This window comes from Colossoma macropomum, unplaced genomic scaffold (assembly GCF_904425465.1).
Source record: "Colossoma macropomum unplaced genomic scaffold, Colossoma_macropomum, whole genome shotgun sequence".
NCBI classification, from domain to species: Eukaryota; Metazoa; Chordata; class Actinopteri; order Characiformes; family Serrasalmidae; genus Colossoma; species Colossoma macropomum.
In genome coordinates this window covers 41479422-41498834 of record NW_023494788.1, presented here as the reverse complement: position 1 = coordinate 41498834, position 19413 = coordinate 41479422, and the positions used below count along the sequence as shown (strand labels likewise).

At 39.8% G+C, this 19413-nt stretch overlaps 1 protein-coding gene across 2 annotated transcripts; it reads right to left on the bottom strand.

Annotated features, from left to right (window-relative positions):
• Nucleotides 1-610: 610 nt before the first annotated feature.
• On the bottom strand, nucleotides 611-8929 carry zdhhc15b (zinc finger DHHC-type palmitoyltransferase 15b). 2 transcript variants are annotated; one of them, XM_036569382.1, is made up of 12 exons: nucleotides 8553-8929; nucleotides 8084-8110; nucleotides 7779-7873; nucleotides 7550-7670; nucleotides 7183-7252; nucleotides 6950-6982; nucleotides 6645-6765; nucleotides 6311-6443; nucleotides 5794-5920; nucleotides 4011-4123; nucleotides 3457-3530; nucleotides 611-3348 (listed from the first exon to the last, which is right to left on the bottom strand). In XM_036569382.1, exons 1-11 carry the CDS (start codon nucleotides 8668-8670, stop codon nucleotides 3481-3483), a joined length of 1008 nt encoding a protein of 335 aa, XP_036425275.1. In that variant the 5' UTR covers nucleotides 8671-8929; the 3' UTR covers nucleotides 611-3348; nucleotides 3457-3480. The 2 variants fall into 2 exon arrangements, with proteins under 2 accessions (XP_036425275.1, XP_036425274.1); XM_036569381.1 differs by having other exon boundaries at nucleotides 612-3351.
• Nucleotides 8930-19413: the final 10484 nt, after the last annotated feature.

The following is a 19413-nucleotide window of genomic DNA, read 5'->3' as shown; positions in this document are numbered from 1 at the left end:
CTCCTCTGCTGTCACTGCAGACTGGCAGGGTCGCCTACAGAGCAGCGCTGGTAGCTGTTAATGAAGTGATGCTCTTTTTATTTTGGATGGTTAAACATGCATCAGGCCAATTTGACCCAGGAACATTACTGCTGTTCTTTACAGTTGAACATAAGAGGAGACTTGAATGCTAAGAATGTTTATTTTATCATTGGCTTCTATTGATGAAGGATAAAAAGAACAATAAGATGAAAAATAAAACTGGGCCACTCCACCTATTTATTTCTTTATTTATTGTTCTTTGTCAGATCAAAACCTCGTATCTCCAAAATGGTAACTTTGCAGGAGAAGGAAAAACCTACTTTACTTCTAATGTAAGTCAATGGAACCAGACTTATTTCCAAGTCATTTTGGGACGTTTCTTTTGGTCCATTCATCATGAAATTTACATACAGTTTAAAGGACAACAAGCACTTGCAAATTATGTCAAGAACTGAAAAACGACAAAAATGGAGATACAAGGTTTTGTTCCGACAGCAGCGATTAAGAGCTGTTGCTGAAATGGATGAATGACCTAGAAATCAACTCCACTCTCCTCTGGGTCGAATCTCCTTGTTTAAGAACCACACAGAACAAATTTATTTCAAAAGGTGGATTTTATTAATTGTCATTTTTTTAATCATATGTTAACGTTCATCATATGCAGTGATCTGATTTTTACTTTTCTTAAACAATGCATAATTTGTACCATTCGAAAATATATTTATAAGCGAGGAATAAATGTGTTTGTAGTGGTTATGCACATGAACGCGACTGAAAACAGGAGAAATACGTGTAACAGCATCAGCAACAGGACTGTTCAGGAAGGACCACATGGCACACATACAGGCAAACATACAGGCATCTGACACGGAGTGAACGAAAGAATAACGTTTACACGATAACAAGCGAACAAAAGGCTTAAAAAAAAAAGAACATGATGCTGATATGAAATACAGTCGGCTTTATCCATGACTTAATCCCATTCTGCCTGAACAGAACCAAGTAAATGAACAGTAGCTCTCCTCTCTGAACTGGAATTACAGTGCAAGATAAGCTCTTTATTCAGAGGAACAAAGGCCAGTTTCAGGGAACACAGAGTATCTAGTTCTGTATTTGACAAATCCTACAGCACAGCCGCTGTTTCTTGTGCAGTTTCCTTTCATCACCTGATCCAACTCATGAAAGACTTGGCGAAGTGTCGATCAGTCGAATCAGGCGTATTTAAGCGCAATGCGGGAAGAACACTGAACTAGAACACTGAACTTTACTGCAAAAACACTGGTTCTAGATCATTACATACCATATTTTTCTAGTAAAGCAAGGGTCTCCAATCTTATCCACAAAGGGCTGGTGAGGTTGTAGGTTGTCTTTCCACACAGAAGCACCTGATTCCACCTGTTTCATCTTTTGGTCTCCGTCTTCAAACAGTCCATTAGCTAGAACTGCTGCGTAACACGGACCTAAGCGCGCCATAAGCATGTCACACGCCAGTTATGAGTGATTGTGTTCATTAATGTAGCAGTGCTGTGTGTCAATGTCTAATGTCATGACATTTTAACTACAGTTCACAACAAAACTGAGCGTGTGACATAAGCTGTCATGACCATGGAAGTCCAGAGAGGCTGCTATGATTTTCTGGAGTTATCTTGAGATAACAAGATAAATCACTTGTTATCTCAAGATCACTTTTTTTAATCTCAAATTAACAACTTTGTTTAGACAATTTTGTGATCTTGAAATAACAAGATAAATAACTCGTCATTTCAAGACCACAATTGCGTTATTTTGAGATCACAGGATAATTAACTCATCTACAGATAACAACTTTTGTTATCTTGAGATAACAAGATAAGTAACTCGTTATCTCAAGATAATTTGTTATCTTGAAATAACGAGTTACTTATTATTTATCAGGATAACAAAAGTTATCAAACGATAACAGCTTTGTTATCATGGTATAGCTACCATGAGGTAGCTATAAATTTCAGGATTTTTATTTTGAGAAAACAAGTTAATTATCTTGTTATCTCAATGTAACAACTTTGTTATTTTGAGATCACAATATAATAAACTCATTAAGATAATTTTGTTATCTTGAGATAAGTAACTCGTTATTCAGGATCACCATTTTGTTATTTTGAAATAAGATAAATAACTCGTTACTTCAAGATAACTATTTTGTTAGAATAAGATAAGATGCATAACTTATTTCGAAATAAAATTCCAGAAAATTATAGCTGCCTCATGGCCTCTCTAGACCTCCGTAGTTATGACATCAAAAGTTATAGCATCTGTCACGACTATTACCAGCAAGAGCTACAACTGTAATATCACTGAACAAAATCTGTTATGACAGTTTATAACTGCATCTGCCGTGGCTTTTACAGCTGGGTTGTGTTAATGTCATGTAGCAATAATGAAGCAATGTGCGGCCCCTTGCGGATAAGACTGGTGACCCTGTCGTAAAGTGTCCGTGTGGTAGATGGCAACAAGGCATGATACATTTATTCGTGAATCACCGTTAATAAACATCATGATAAATTAAAAAATAATAATAATGAATCTCGATAGTTAGCCCCCCCCCCACCCCACCCCACCAGGGTAACAAATGACAACACCTTAAATGTTCCATTTGCACTTCTAGACATACACATAACGAAAATACTTACATTACGTCATAATAAAAGGACAATATCAATTTTAACATTCACTAAAAAAGGTGTACACGTTTAGGCTGCACCACAGTGATTCTACAGAAAAGCAGTCGGAGTCTTTGATACATCTTTAAGGCCTGGAGAGACGCCATGCTCTGCTGTACTCGTGTGCAGTGGATAAATGGACAGCTTTCATCTGAGCTTCTCAAGACCGGACGGGAAGTGCATAAGAGAGGAAGTGGCTGACCTCGAAATGGGCACAACTACCTGTTCTGTTGTTCCAGGTGGACCCTATGTACACGCTGTGACGCCGCCTGCCACCGGCGGAAGCTGAATGCTGAAATGTGAAAGAATTTGAGATACAAGCTCATCCAAGTCATGATTACCTTGTGAGAAGAACACAAACCACGTCCAAGCCCACAGGAACAGTCAGTGACAGTCCTTGGCGTTTCTCGAAAGGATTCACACGGATGGAAAACATCAATGGGGTGATAACAAAAAAAACAGGGTAAATAAGTTTAAATAAAAATCCACTCAGTGGTCCCTCCAGATATTTGGCGCTCCATGGACATACTTTTCCGTGAGTCTCCCAGTATTTGGAATGCAGTTGCCTCATCCGAGTGTTTGGTGCTTCAAATGATTCAAGTTCATGCCTAAAGCAACTGAAAGTGCTCTTCTGGTCAATATAAAACAAAACAAACAAAACAAAAATAAATGTCACAACAGATATTTTGTCTGTTTTTCTTTTGTAAAGCATCAAGCTAGAAAAGTCTGTACTTACAAAGAAATGTAGCTCATCCATTAATTATGATTCTACATCAATGGTGACTGAAGGGTCATGTTCCATTTCACCATCTGAAAAGAAAGCGATTGGCAAGAAAAAAGATTTCTACTAATTAAAGGAATATATAACCATGATAAGCATTGATAACTCACATGAACAGCAAGCTACGTGACCTGATTAATGATTACAGGCTTTCTGAGAGCGCTATGATTAAGCCTCTGTAAACACAGCAGTAATTGGGCAAGAAATATCATCTTTTCTTCAACTCAATGCAAGTGTTTTTACGATGACATTAAACCACTCCAGACCATTAGTGCAAAACTAAACAGATTACAGTCAATAATCTGCACAGCATCAAGCCACACAATGACTGTTTGTTAATCTTTGATCTTGACATTTCTTAGAAGAGAGACGTGCACTACAGCTAGGCAGGCTTCCAGATGCAACCTCTTATCGATTACATCTCGATCGTCTCTAATTGAGCCGCCTTTTAATTTAGGCTGAACGAGGCACAGGCTGCCCTCGCTGTGCTACTATCATGTCTCGCTTACCTGTGCTGTCTTCATCTGATCCACCATCCTCCCCCCATCTCCCCTCACTGGCCAATAAAGGGTTCCGAGATTCGCACAGGGTCCTCAGGGGAAAATAGTGGCCATCGCCTTGACTAGGGAACGCAAGCAGATAATATTTGCAATATTAGTTGCACACGTCATCTGGGGCACAATGTTATGTGAGTGTTGATGGACAAAGCAGAAAACCATTTATGTAATCATTATGAAGCCAATTAGGACAAAATGCATCTGTGCAAGCTGAAACATCCAATGTGCCTCAAATATACACTTCATGCCCAAAAATTTGTAGACACCTGTTTATCTAACATGTATTCTGAAATGGGGCAGTTGTGGGCTGGAGGTTAGGGAACCAGCCTTGTGACTGGAAGGTCGCTGGTTCGATCCCCTGAGCCGACAGTACCTTGGATCTTGAGCAAAGCACCTAACCCCCAGCTGCTCCCCGGGTGCCGTGGATAGGGCTGCCCACCGCTCCAGGCAAGTGTGCTCACTGCCCCCTAGTGTGTATTCACTAGTGTGTATGTGGTGTTTCACTGCACGGATGGGTTCAAATGCGGAGGTGAAATTTCCCCGTTGTGGGACTAATAAGGGTCACTTAACTTAAATCAAGGGAATTAATAGGGAGCTTGTCCCCCATTGATGCAATAATAGCCACCTTTGTTCTGGGAAGGCTCTGCAGTAGATATTGGAACGTTGCTGATCGCATTCAGCCACAAGAGCATTAGTGAGGTCAGGTACTGATTTTGGATGATTAGTTCTGGATCACAAATGCCACTTCAACTCATCGCTCCAGCTCCATCACTCCAAAGAACAATGTTCCACAGTGCCTTAGGCCAGGGGTCGGCAACAAGCGGCTGTTTTACTGCCCTGTTGTGGCTCCACAGCAGAATCAGATTTGTAGGTAAAAATAAAATAATCCTCCTTTACAGTAAAATAAAGCTCTGCTGATCGTTCAACACAGTTTAACAGTAAATGGTCTTAAACTCTGGAGTTAATGTAGAACTGCTAATTCACCCTTTAACCCTGAAGATCAGCACAGACTGCTGGTCACCATAGCAACACAGACAACAGTCTCGTCTAGCTAGTAGCTAACGAAACGGCAAAGAAGATTTAAGATGAATGGACTTATTTGCATTTATAATCACTCCAGCTGGTTTCCTGATACGTTTAATCTGCAATGAGAAACTGACGAACACTGAAAAGTTGCAAAGCTGAAGTCAGTTTCTTGTTCGAATTTTCCCGTTCCACCTTAAATAGTGCAGCAGTTACATTCTGGTGCCATTTAAGGTGGAACAGGAACATTCGAACAAGAAGCTGGTGAATGAGAAGCGACTTTAGCCTCATAAAAGGTCAAATGTTGAGAGACATTTTATAAGAAACCGTTCTACTTTTGCAGAAAAATTTCCTGCCAGAGATGTGAGAAAAGCAGCTATAGCTGAGCTTAAGCTTAAAGCAAAGCAAAGTAAGTCTGCGTTATCATTAATGTTATATTTTTAGCCTATACTAGTACTTTAACACACACTGAGCCATACTTATATCCAAGATGGTGAAATAGACATGAAACGTGGCTCTCAAGGTGGTTTGATTTTTCTAGAAAGGACAAAATTGGGTTTTTTTGGTTGCGACCCCTGTGCAGCTGCTTTATAGCATCCCATTCCATTGGTAATGCCCTTTGATGGAGACTATACATGCTGTGTACATTTAAAGGGGTATGACTGATGAATGAATGATGAATATGACTGCTGTAACACTGATGTTTACTCACCTGGTGAACACTGGGAAAAGCCAGAGCTTTTTGTTTTCTCCAAAAACCTGTGTAAGGTTTTTGCGGAAGCCAACATTAAAGCCATTCCGGTCAGGACCATTCTGGAACACCGGCGCAGAGAAAGCCTCTGAAAAATCGTGAAAAGGGCATGACAATGAAGGACTGACTCAAGGACTCAAAACTGTGTTTGATCATATTTCATTTCAATTAGGAATCATAAAAACAGTTTAGGTTCTTTTAATGTTTTCTGCACATTCAGTGCACATCATACCACTGTCAAAGCAATGAGCACAACCTTCTGTCACAGAGGTAATCAGTTCTGGTCCAGGGGCCAGTGTCCAGCACAGTTTGGTGATTTTAAAGCATCTGGTACAGCTCAGCACTTACTTACCAGCACCAAACTGTCCTGAACTCCAGCCCTTCAGGGCCAGAACTGATTACTCCTCCTCCATCAATCACATCGACTAGTTGGAACAGTATCTAGGACAGTGGAGAGGAAATGTACAATGTGTCTTACCCAACGTGGACCTGTTCTTAGCCACCAGCCAGCAGTGGTAGCCAAAAAGAAACATGAGGCTGACAAAGAACATGAGAGCCACAAACAGCAGGAACAAGACATGGAACTTAGCGTGGTCGTTTGGAAGCTCGCCCTGAAAGAAAATGGAAAAAAACGTTACTGAGAATTTGAGAACTGAGAGATGTTGAAAGAACATTCATTCCCTCTATTGTTGAAAATGAGCATATTACCATTTTAATTAGCACTTTGCCAAAAACTGGTTACATATCTGTAATTACAAATGGAAACTAGATGAAAAGCATCAAGAGAAACGACTCATTATAATGAAACTCACCACCCAGAACTTGAGAAAATACTGAAATACAGTTGCTGCGATGAAGACGCAGTACAGCATGGAGTAAGACAGAAAGAGCAGGAAGAATTTGTAGTTTGAGAATCCGACACAGTTGTTCACCCTGAAAGAGAGAGCAAAAATATATATATATATATATATATATATATATATATATATATATATATATATATATATATATATATATATATATAAATAAAACAACCTTTGCTCATTAAGCACTTGTGTGACAACTTTGAGAGCAACTAATTACATAAACAATAAATAAATAAACAATATCCGCTCACCATGGACAGTGATGATCCATTTTCAGCACGCACCTACAAAATAAATGCACAGAGGTAATTAAATTGAACAAAATCAAGATATCTTCTCTGATAAGGTCAAGTTCCTGCCCGACAACACCTTCTAATTATTACACGAGTCTCGCGTACGGCGATCCTCTTTCCAGAGCAACTGAGAACGAAAAGCATGAGAGAGACAGGGCAAATGGGGGAAGGTGGGGGGGCAAGAAACTTACGTTTCACAGACTGAACAGTGGTGACAGCGGTCAGGCTTTATCAGTTGACAGCGATCGCAGAACCTGATAGCTAGACACACATACAGGAGAGTCATCTGGCAGCATTTGAATTCAGTGCCACACTTTAGCCTCCATTTACTGTCTTTCACTGCAGCAATGCCACTAGAAAGGCAAGGCAATTAGACCCCTACATGTAATTAGACACATACTGGCTGTTTAATTGAGAAAAGTTCAGTAAGAGAACCTATACATAACCAAAAAAGCACAATTACAACAAACACCACATAATTCTGTCTGATCTAGCATTCTAGCATGAAATCAAGCACCTATTTCTATAAATAAAACCAAAGTCTGCGAGATTATTCACCTCCTGACTGAGCCCGTGTGAAGATGGGGAGCTTCTTTGCTATGTCAATCAGGATTTGCTTCTGCACATCTGGCCTCTCCTCCATCTCATATCTCTCTTTGTCACTAAAGGAGAGGTGGAACTGTAGCAAAAGAAGAAGATAAAGGATGACAGATCTTCAAATAAGATCTCACAGATCTTCAAGATCAGATATGGCAAACCAAACACATCCAGTCTCCATGACACCAACCTTTTTGCACGGCGTTGAGGGTGGAGTGAATATGGCCTTCCAGTAGGTCCAGCAGAACATCACAAAGCACACATGGAACACCAGCAGGTAGGTCACTGCAGAGGAAACCATATCAGATGTTATCATCAAGCGAACGACGAGGCGGATGGGGTGATAACGATCAGCCGAGAGGAACTGACCTGATTTAAAACATCACACATGACTGCAGTATGGTATCAGAACATCAAAGATGAGGCTGACATGCGCTGAAAGAGTGAATTTGGGAGGATTTACCCTCCAATAAATAAACAGCGACGAAGACTTACCTTTCTCCAATGTGTTGTGGAGAGTAACTGCAAGAAAAACGAAAAATGAAAAGTCACTAAAGCTCGTCGACTCATCAGATAACGCTTTACGCAATTTGGCAACATGAGAAGCAGAAAAAATGTTTTTTTTTGATAGAAACTGAGCATTTTCAGCCACATCAGCTCCATTAATCTGAATTATTATAAAGCGTATACAGTCTCAGCTGAGGCGACCCGGTCTAGTCTCGTTAGCTGAGGTGCTCCGTAATTCAACCACAACACACAGTAAACGCGGACAGTATGTCATTATATCATATTTAATCTGCTTATCCCTTTTTATCATTTTAAATGACAGTAAGCTGGCTAAGAAAACCACAACATGGACATCAGAAATCGCTTCATTTTAGCAGTTTCAGTATTAGCATCCCGCGGAACGATTAGCATGCGAGCTAACGCGAGCTTCCTCGGTTTCTCGGTGAACGATACTCACAAAAACAAAGTTCAAACACATAGGCGTAGTACGACCACAGCACTACGGACGAGATAATGACGACGGGGATCCAAGAAAATATCCTCTGACAGCATCTCAGCCCCCTCGAAATGGCCATTTTCAACCCCGTCCCCGAATCATGTTCTCCGGCAGCCACTAACAGCCCTCGTCCGGAAAAACCCGAAGCGGATCTGCGCTTGATTTACGGAACTGCGGTCAGGAGGAGAAACAGCGGCGTCACGTCGTTTTAAAAATAAATAACTCGAACAGAAACAAACACAGATATCTAGAATTGACGGACGAAGACGAGTGTTTTATTCAGTGCTTTATTAAGTTGTAGTCAGTTTCCTATCCGCCAGCCTCTTGTTCGAATATTCCCGTTCCACCTTAAACCGCGCAGCAGTTACATTCTGGCTTAAGGTGGAACGGGAAAATTCGAACAAGAGGCTGGCGGATAAGACACTGACTTCAGCTTCGTGTGAATTGTTGGTGCTGAAGTTACATAGTAATAGGCTTTTATATTTCTAGGATCCTGGATTTCAGCGCGATATGTGATTCTTTGTTCTTCATCCACTGCATTTGCAGACCGCTCAAAGGTGCTTTACACAATTTAACCAGTAGGTGTCACTACAACACTGCTGTTGATCTGAAGCCATTCAGGCCTCGTAATTGAAAACTACTATTATTGCAATTAGGCACTGGAAGCGCTTCAGCCTCACTTCAGTATGTGTAAATACCTTTGACAACAAGTTTTTATTAATTTATGCCCTTATTTTTAAACGTTTAAACTTTATTTTGTCTTCTTTTTTTTAAATAAAGGTTTATTTATTTTCCAGTGATTGACATTTTGGACTGGTCAAGTTAAAGATAGATAAAATAAACCTATGATTTAGCTTAGGAGATTCAGTCTTCATCTATCCTCTTCCCTCTTCTCTCTATCTATGTATCTATCTGCACATATGGACGCCTTACTGTACATACTGCACTTCTGCACACCTTATCGCACATCTGGACACTCCACACCTGGAAACTTTATTTCAGTACCAATATCTGCACATATTTATTCAGTATTGTCATTATTCAGTATTGTCATTATCTATCTATCTATCTATCTATCTATCTATCTACTTTTAATAGAGTTTTATTCCTTTTCCAGTGATTGATATTTTGGACTGGTCAAGTTAAAGGGGAACTCCAACAGTTTTTTGAAAGTTCCTCATAATTAAATAGTTAAAATGTAAACAAAGTCAGAATTGTTCACAGTGGTGGTGATAGGAACCAAATGTCCACCTCTAAAAGCTCCCTCACAGAAAGTTATTACACAAAATAGTTATGATTACGCTGCCTGATGCCTGAGACGCTGTTTTACGATAGTAGTGTGAAAAAGGTTTGGCCTAAAAAATGTCTTGCTAAACCATTTATTTTAATCCATTTCATCCAGTCCATCCATTCAGGGTGTTGTAAGGCAAAACAGACCCCAAAGAAAACATGTTTTGTCAGATTTTCCACTTTTTAACCATTATCGACATTACATTTATGTAGTGGCCTTGGACAGTAAATAAAACGGCTATATTTGTGTTCTAGGCATGACGACCCCTGGTTACTATCACCACCACTGCAAAGAAATCAGAGTCTGTAACTTTACAATGGACAATTTCACATCAAAGTCTGAATGGCTTTGTTTACATTGCAACAGAATTATGCCAAAAGTTGGTGGAATTCCCCTTTAAGCTAACAAACAGTGAGTCACTCATTGCTTACACTCATTCTTACAAGGTAAACTGTGTAACACTGTTATTTTATAATAAACAAAGCAACTGTGTTCAAAGGCCGTCCTATAAGGTTATACTGGATACTGTTTGTAAACTGTATAAGTATTAGTAAACTGCAGAGTGTATATAATTATTTTAATTAAATAGCTTTTGCATACATCCTTTGTATACATCCTGCCTTCCGCCCAGTGACCACTTGGATAGGCTCCAGCTCCCCCTGCGACCCAGAAGGATAAGCGGCTTAGATAATGTGTGTGTGTGTGTTTATTTGTATACAGTTATTTTCAGAAAAACTGTTATAACAGTTTAAATTGTTTATAACTGGTCCTCAGAGCCACCAGACGCTCCACATTTTTGCTCAATTCCAACAGCCAACACCTAGAGAAAATAACCTGGACTGTCTGGGGGCGCTGAGGACCACTGCCATAAACATCCACAGAGGTCACAAAATGTGGCCAAATCAGGACAAGTAGCTGAGTTTGGGTCAAGGTTTACAGCAATATATGAAACCCAAAGCTGATTATGTGTAAATACTGGAATTTTGCCCAGTTATCGAGACTAAAAGAGGTGTTTAAGGAAATATGGTCTGTGAGGATGGTAAGTGTCGCTCTCTCTGGCTCTGCCCTGATTTGTGGACCCTGCGTTTGTATAAAATAACTGTATACAGAGTGTAATTGGTTAATTAAAAATAGTCCAACTGTATAAAACTATTAACACACTGTTATAACAGTTTTTCTATGAAAATAACTTTATACAAAGAGTACTTTTGATATGCTATTGTTATTTTACACAATTACTGTATACACACTGTAACGTACAAACAATATAACTTTAACACTACTGAGTTACTTTTTGTTATAGAATAACAAAACTCTTTGATAGCTTAAATTACAAAAAACAGTAACAAAATAAAGAGTAAAAAGCGAAAAACAAGCACAGAAAAATAAACATAAATAAACAGAGATGTCATGCTACAGGAGAGCCATGTCCATTATATCAGGTCCCATTACCATTTAAATGCACAGTTACAGACTGTAGTCCATCTGTTTCTCTGCATACTTTGTTACCCTGTTCTTCAGTGGTCAGGACCCCCATGGACCCTCACAGAGCAGGTACTATTTGGGTGGTGGATCATTCTCAGCACTGCAGTAACACTGACGTGGCGTGTGTTAGTGGTGTGTTAGTGTGTGTTGTGCTGGTACGAGTGGATCAGACACAGCAGTGCTGCTGGAGTTTTTAAACACTGTGTCCACTCACTGTCCACTCTATTAGACACTCCTACCTTGTCAGTCCACCTTGTAGATGTAAAGTCAGAGACGATAGCTCATCTGCTGCTGCACAGTTTGTGTTGGTCATCCTCTAGTCCTTCATCAGTGGTCACAGGACGCTGCCCACAGGATGCTGTTGGCTGGATATTTTTGGTTGGTGGACTATTCTCAGTCCAGCAGCGACACTGAGGTGTTTAAAAACTCCAGCAGCACTGCTGTGTCTGATCCACTCAGACTAGCGCAACACACACTAACACACCACCACCACGTCAATGTTACTGCGGTGCTGAGAATGATCCACCACCCAAACAGTACCTGCTCTGTGAGGGTCCATTATTCTTTAATTATTGTAACTACTATGAATTATTCAGTAACTACAACAGAACTAATGTGCAAGTGAGCAAGGAATTGTGGACTCACATATGAACCCTAAAGTTTTAAGGTGTTAAAAATTTGGAATCACTTGTTATTATAAACAATATTATATATAAACTTGACACCCAAAGGTATGTGTGGATGCTTTATGTAATATTTCAGTTTTTTGGAACAATAAAAAGGTATTCAATGAGAAGTGACAGTTAGTATTGTAATTATCTGTTTGTAGTCATTCTTACTTACATTATCAAGATTCGGCCACCACCTTTAAAATATGAAGTGTTCTAGATGAATTCTATTATTTTTCACTTATATTGAATTATTTTGTTATTACTGAATGTGCAGCTCTCTTCTTCTTTGTGGACACATGTGAAACTTCCTTACACATCAAATGATCTGAACCTCATTAAGTTGTAGAGTAGTAGCTTCATATTAGGATCATTTCTGCAGCAAAGCTGGTTTGATAATAAAAAACACTGTAATTCTAAACTTTTGATTGGTTATTTAAGATGCCCGATGGTGGTGGTCTGCACATTACCACACTGGTTCCCCATAGCGCCTGGGGGGGGGGCTTGGGTGTGCAGCATCCTGCAGCACAGTGGAGGAAGGAGGGGTCGTCCATCAGCGCATCAGCTGTCGCACCGCTACTACAAAGTGCTTGCTACTATCATAATAGTAACCGGGCCTTAATCAAAACATTTACCCAGGAAAGCGTAACACAAACAGCTCGCGAGGACAAGCCCGGGCAGATCACACAGACAGCAGAGAAGGAGAGAGGGAGAGGGGGGGGAGAGAGAGAGAGAGAGAGAGAGAGAGAGAGAGAGAGAGAGAGAGAGAGAGAGAGAGAGGAGAAGTCATGCGTTTGGGTGGAGAAAGGGTGAGAGGGCTGGGGGGCTGACAGAGCACCTTGGAGAGGAGAGAGTGTTACCTGCTGAGAAGTGCACTAGAGACACAGCCATTTCAGCACAGCTGTTAGTTTCCTTTCACAGGTGCTGCTGTCAGTGTTCTGCTGCTAATGCACCTCTTATGGAGCACTTGAGTAGAGCATAAAGAGCACATAGAGAATATAGACTACATTCGTTTCTGTCATTTCTCATTTTGAGTGGAGGAGTGCTGCATTATTAGATCATACTGTGTGTGTGTGTGTGAAGTGTGGGTGTACATGTGTGTGTGTGTGCATATGAGAGAGAGAGACAGAATGTAAGAGAAACAGAAAGAGACTGTGAGAGCAAGAGACTGACAGAGACCAGAAAGGGGAGAAAGAGACTGATGGAGAGAGTGAGACAAAGAGACTGAGAGAGACTGTCAGAGAGACTGATAAAGAGACAGAGACTGAGAGAGGCTGATAAAGAGACTGACAGAGAGTGAAACAAGGAGACTGGGAGAGATTAAGAGAAAAAGACTGAGAGAGAGACGGAGACTGAGAGAGACTGATAAAAAGACAGAGACTGAGAGAGACTGACAGAGAGAGAAAAAGAGACTGAGAGAGAGAAACTGAGACTGAGAGAGAGAAACCGAGACTGAGAGAGAGAAACCGAGACTGAGAGAAACTGACAGAGAGAGAAAAAGAGACTGAGAGAGAGAAACTGAGACTGAGAGAGACTGACAGAGAGAGAAAAAGAGACTGAGAGAGAGAAACCGAGACTGAGAGAGACTGACAGAGAGAGAAAAAGAGACTGAGAGAGAGAAACCGAGACTGAGAGAGACTGACAGAGAGAGAGAAACCGAGACAGAGAGAGGCTGACAGAGAGAGAGAAACCGAGACTGAGAGAGACTGACAGAGAGAGAGAAACCGAGACTGAGAGAGACTGACAGAGAGAGAGACCGAGACTGAGAGAGACTGACAGAGAGAGAGACCGAGACTGAGAGAGACTGACAGAGAGAGAGGGTTTAATGATAGAGAAATTTCCCTACCTTTCGTGCCGTGTGAGTGTGTGAATTAGTGCGCCTGCATATGAATGAAGCAGTGAGTGTGTGAATGCATGAGTGGGAATAACCAGGCCGGCGAGTGTGTGCGCGTCTAGTTTTAATTACATTCCCAGACTTTTCTCTGCCGTCTGCTCGAACGCCTCTCGTCTTGGTGCCTTGGCAGCGGTTCAGCTCTATGACTGGTGTTTTTTGAATCACCCTAAAACGGAGAATAGAGTTTGATAGCATTCCCATTTCATTCCCTGCATGCTTAAGTGTCTGGACAGAGAATTCATCATCTGCGCTAGTTTTTGAAGTCAAGATGGAATAAATATTGGAAACTCTGTATTCATCAAGGCCCTCGGCCACTGCTCTGTGCAGGTGATCAAAGAATTTCTTGTCTATTTGCCTTACAGTTATAGCCTCTGAAGTCTATGAAGTCTAAAGTTCACAAAAGAGGGACTCCTGCATGAATACGCTAATTACAAAATAGACAGATGCATTAAAAACAAACGCATGACTTCACGGCTGCGTAAAAAAAGCCCACAGATCTGAAGAGAACAACAGTGGAAACACTCTGAGGTCATTCTCTGCAGACATGATGTAAAATGATCTGCAACACAAATGATAATTATCATAAGTACTTGTTCGTGAATCAAAGAGATCTGCTTAGCCAGTGCAGTGTAGACGTCATACGTGATAATCTAGAGCTGCCAGAAAAATTGGCTGCATAGTTTTGCATAAATATTTTCTATTCTCAGTCTGAGAATTTGGCCACAACATTACTATTTCGAACTACATAGAAAAGTACAAATCTACACATTTACTGCACATTTACTACAGCTTTTCTCTTTCTAATTGAAGCTCCCTTATTGCTCTGTTTACATACCACAGTATATTTTATACTGTCTACACCAGGAGTCGCAACCCAAATGTTAAGAAGACTCATTTTGTGCTTTCAACAAAAATCAAACCAACTTGAGAGCTGCAACATTTTATGTCCATTTTATCATCTTAGCTGTAAATATGTCTCAGTATGTGCTAAAGCGCTAGTATAGGCCAAAAAATATAATATAAATGAAAACACAGACTTACTTTGCTCTGCTTTAAGCTTTAACTCAGCTACAGCTGCTTTTCTCACATCTCCAGCAGGAAACTTTTCTGCAGAACTAAAGCTTCACGACTGTTTAGTGTTTAAACAGTTTCTTGTTGCAGAATAAACGTATCTGGGGAATATTTTTTGTGAAAAAGGACAAGGAGACACCTCAGAAATCAGCTAATGTTTTTCATTATTCCATAATATTGATAATAATATTGACCAAAAAACCCTTAGGCTGGCTTTACCATGTGAGTTTCATAATGCAAACCGTCCTGCAACTCACTTGAAACTCAGTCGCAACTAGTGCAAGTGTCTCAATTTTGTAGAAGTTTCATGAAACAGCCATGCAAAATGCTGTTAATGTGTCACATGATCATTTGACATCACTTTAAATGATTGAATTCACCAGATCAAAGGACAAGCAGGCACAACAGACGATGATTATTGATGCACCTGATCGACTTCGTGAAAAGTTGGTAGTTTTTCATTTTTTTTTTTTGATCAGTTTCCTGAGTTTTTTTAAGCTAAAATTTCTGTTACCAGCTGGTTTAAACAGCTACTAATGGTAACAGGAGTTTAAACAACTGCTTGTACCACTGTTTATTGTTCTTTCTGTCTGCCTGCTGTTAATGTGGCCTATGTAGTTGTTCATTTTCTTTTCCTGGTGCCCCTAATTTTAGTCCTTTGGGATCCAAATGATGAAAATTATTACAGGGGTGCGCTCTTTAGTGCTTCTATGACAGGATGAGCGAGACATCAAGTACAAGTACAATAAAAGACAGAAAATATGCATAAAAAAGGCTGACACAGCTGGAAGCTGGAACAATTGAAGACTATAAAAATGCTGCCATTATGTAAACAACACCATGTGGATGAGTTTCTATAGTGAGAATGAAATGGTGAATCAAAAAATGTGAGCTGCTAATTTGGCTTTGTAGCAATCGAAAGTGTTGCATGCAACTTTGTTTTTGAATTGCTTTGTTTAACTGTAAAGTTCCACAGAAATTATTTTGCATGCAATTCACAACATGCAACTAGTTTCCGAAAGTTCTCCAGTGTAAAACCTTATAGCCTTATATTATCATCATAAAGCTATTCTATGTAGTTTTACTGACAGGCTAGCGTCAGTGTTATGTGCTAACTACAGTAATCATCAGCAATGATTAATAAACCTTTTTAGCCCTCTTACTGGAGATGAGTTCGTCCATGAATTTTACACTCTACTTACTGCTCAATTAAAAATACTCAGAAAAGTACAAATCCATCAACATGTTACTTGAGTGCTTCTAATTTAATACAGTCACTTCCAGAATTATCGACACCCCTCAAGAAGCTAAACAAGATCAATCACTTTGAAATTACTTACCGTTTATCTAATAGAAATCACTTCAATGGGCTGCGTGGGCACAAAAATCTGATCGTTTCAAATCTGACCTGAGCCATTTTTATATGTGGTCCTAGATCGGATACGTATCCGATTCGTGGCCATGCGACCTTAATGTGACGCTCAGATCGGAATTCATGTGCTTTTTTTTCCATCATTCAGTGTTACCATGGCAGCAGCGCCGAACAGAAGTTAAAGCCTGTAAACAGTGGAAAAGCAGCTCATCTCACCTTTTTCTCCTTCGTCTCGCTCTAATAATGAAGCTGAGAGCTGATCAGAGTTAATGATCTTCTCAGCGAAGCTCGTTCTGCTCGTTAGTTTGTGCTGATGATGAACGTGATTCATTCACGTGACGTTACTGAGTAGGATGAGCTCATGAGGGTCATTTCACGCCAGTTCGTCACATTAATGACTGATCTGAATCACTTACCTAAACGAGTGTGAACCATCCTGTCAGAGAGATCGGATTTGAGCAAAAAATCAGATTTGAGCAGCGAGGCTTGTAATGTGAACGTAGCCTTAAACTTTAGCTAACTATGTTACCTCAGTGCACCGCGTTATACTGTAATTTTAAGGTGCCGCTGCCACCATCAGGTGAGAGAAAGAAGTGCAGCATGCTGGCTGGTGGGCCATTTATAACACACTCTAAAACAGAAGTCACTGGCCAATTAAAATCTGTCCGCGGGTCGCATTTGGCCCTGGAGCTGGACTTTAGACACCCCTGAAGTAAATGAACTAGTTACTGCCCAGAACAGACCCCTGTCGTGTCCATAGGAGAGGTAATCTTTCTAAATGCAGCTGGTAGGTTATACTAGCATTACTCCAGGTGTAGATTTCATATGCCATAAGAAATTCATACAATATACAGATCTTTCTATAGAATCGGTTCAAAGTCAGAGTTGACATTAGATTTCTCACTTTTAACTGACTCGGACTTTAAACTAAAATGCTTTTGCTTTGAGTGACTTTGTACCTTGACAACAAATGATAAAACAATCATTTTTGTCACAAATCAAACAATCATATCACTGCCGAAACTAGTTTGACTGTGTCTAATTTTGAGCATAACTGAAAAACGCATCGAACACAGCTTTGAAGAGTTGTAGACACCCAAAGTCATAATATTTTTCATTAAAATGCAAAACAGATTTTTTAGTTAATTGCAGGAAAGATGTGTTTTGGTAGTGACAATTTTTAAATGTTACAAATTGATTTTCAGACTTCAGGACACTTTACTTTGGTTTACTTCGTCACAGTGGGATCTAACTGCTCACCATGTGGCCATGAGGGACAGGGATGCAGCCTCAATTCCTGCTCTAAAATGCAGGGGTGTGGCCAAAATAATGGACCAAAACTCTGTTTCAGTAGTGACAAGAAAACACAGGACAGCATTTTTTTCTTTATTTAAAAATTAAACACATGGTAAATCCACCTTTCTTTTCAGTTAAAAAGATCTTTCAAAATGTAACGTGGCAGAATAACTCGAGGATGAAAAGAGGAAGTGAGGCTTTAATGTTAGAATCGTGATCCAAAAACGTGGTCAGTGAACAGGCAAAGGTCAAATCAGACACAAAAACACAAACATAACCAGGCAACCAGAGTCCAAAGGGCAAAAGTCAGAAAGTGGTTCCAACCGCGGACCCACAGTATGTATATATATATATATATATATATATATATATATATATATATATGTATATATATATATATATATATATGTGTGTATATATATTTACAAAAACAAGTATTCAGATCTTGCACATTTACAAGGTTCATCTTACAATCTATTTAAATCCAAGACTGTAAAATATAACACATGCAAACGCTAGAAGTTTGCTTTGTCTCAGTTCTACAGCTCCTTACATGGACCATTCTACCAAAGTGGTTCCAAACGCAGACCCACAGTAAAAAAAAAGAATATATATATATATATATATATATATATATATATATATATATTTACAAAAACAAGTATTCATCTATCCAAGACAGCAATAAACTAAATATATACAAAATCATCATTATAGGGTGCTTTCTATTGGGAGGCGACTGTCCCAAACCCTAACCCCTAAATTTCAACTTGAGAAAATAATGCTTATATTTTTGTATTTTTTGTGTCACGTATCCCTCGGGCTCAGAGTTAGGGGGCAACAGGTTCATTTCATTTCATAATACCAAAAACCAGTCAGAACCAGAAAAACCACAAACAGCCAGTAGCTCTTGGGACAAGAAGCAATACCTCACAACTAGCTAACCTCCAAGCCCGGGCTTTATACTAACACTAATCACACAATAACAGGTGTGACAAGTTAACACTCTGGACACAGAGAGCAGTGATTGGAGCGAGATGGAGGGCTGAAGATCATGTGATCCCCTGGGGATTCTGGGAAACGGAGTCCCTAGAGACCTCTGAGCCCGAGGGATATGTGACACAATATAAGCATTATTTTCTGAAGTTGAAATTTAGGGGTTAGGGTTTGGGACAGCCGCCTCCCAATAGAAAGCACCCTATAATGATGATTTTGTATATATTTAGTTTATTGCTGTCTTGGATTTAAATAGATTGTAAGATGAACCATGTAAATATGCAAGATCTAGATGACTTGTTTTTGTAAATATATATATATATATATTTTACTGTGGGTCTGCGTTTGGAACCACTTTGGTAGAATGGTCCATGTAAGGAGCTGTAGAACTGAGACAAAGCAAACTTCTATCATTTGGAATCTATCTTCTGTTTATCTCCAAGCGTTTGCATGTGTTGTTATATTTTACAGTAACGACCTTCAGCAGACGTAACTGAAAACAGGCACATGTGTGAAAAAATCATGTTTTTGTGGAAATATTTTGCACTTCGCAATCTCAAACGGAACAGTCCCATCACTGTCCTTCTGGAAAGCTGCTGCTTTCATGACACATCTAAACAGAAGTGGGGGTAAAGGGTGAGGGGCGTACAGGGTGGGAAGGGGGGCTGCTTAGAAAAAAAAAAGTAGGGATCTGTTTTTTTGCACCCCGTCTCTGCTCATATTCACACTTAACAGCAGAATAAACAACG

What these genes read in the sequence shown, in the direction of transcription:
- zdhhc15b (XM_036569382.1), bottom strand. Translation starts at nt 8,670, where the DNA reads ATGGCCATTTCGAGGGGGCTGAGATGCTGTCAGAGGATATTTTCTTGG. An exon ending in ATGGATCATCACTGTCCATG is followed by an intron (nt 6,766 to 6,949) that starts GTGAGCGGATAT and finishes TCTCTCTTTCAG; the next exon opens with GGTGAACAACTGTGTCGGAT. An exon ending in ATTTTCTCAAGTTCTGGGTG is followed by an intron (nt 6,444 to 6,644) that starts GTGAGTTTCATT and finishes ATTTTCTTTCAG; the next exon opens with GGCGAGCTTCCAAACGACCA.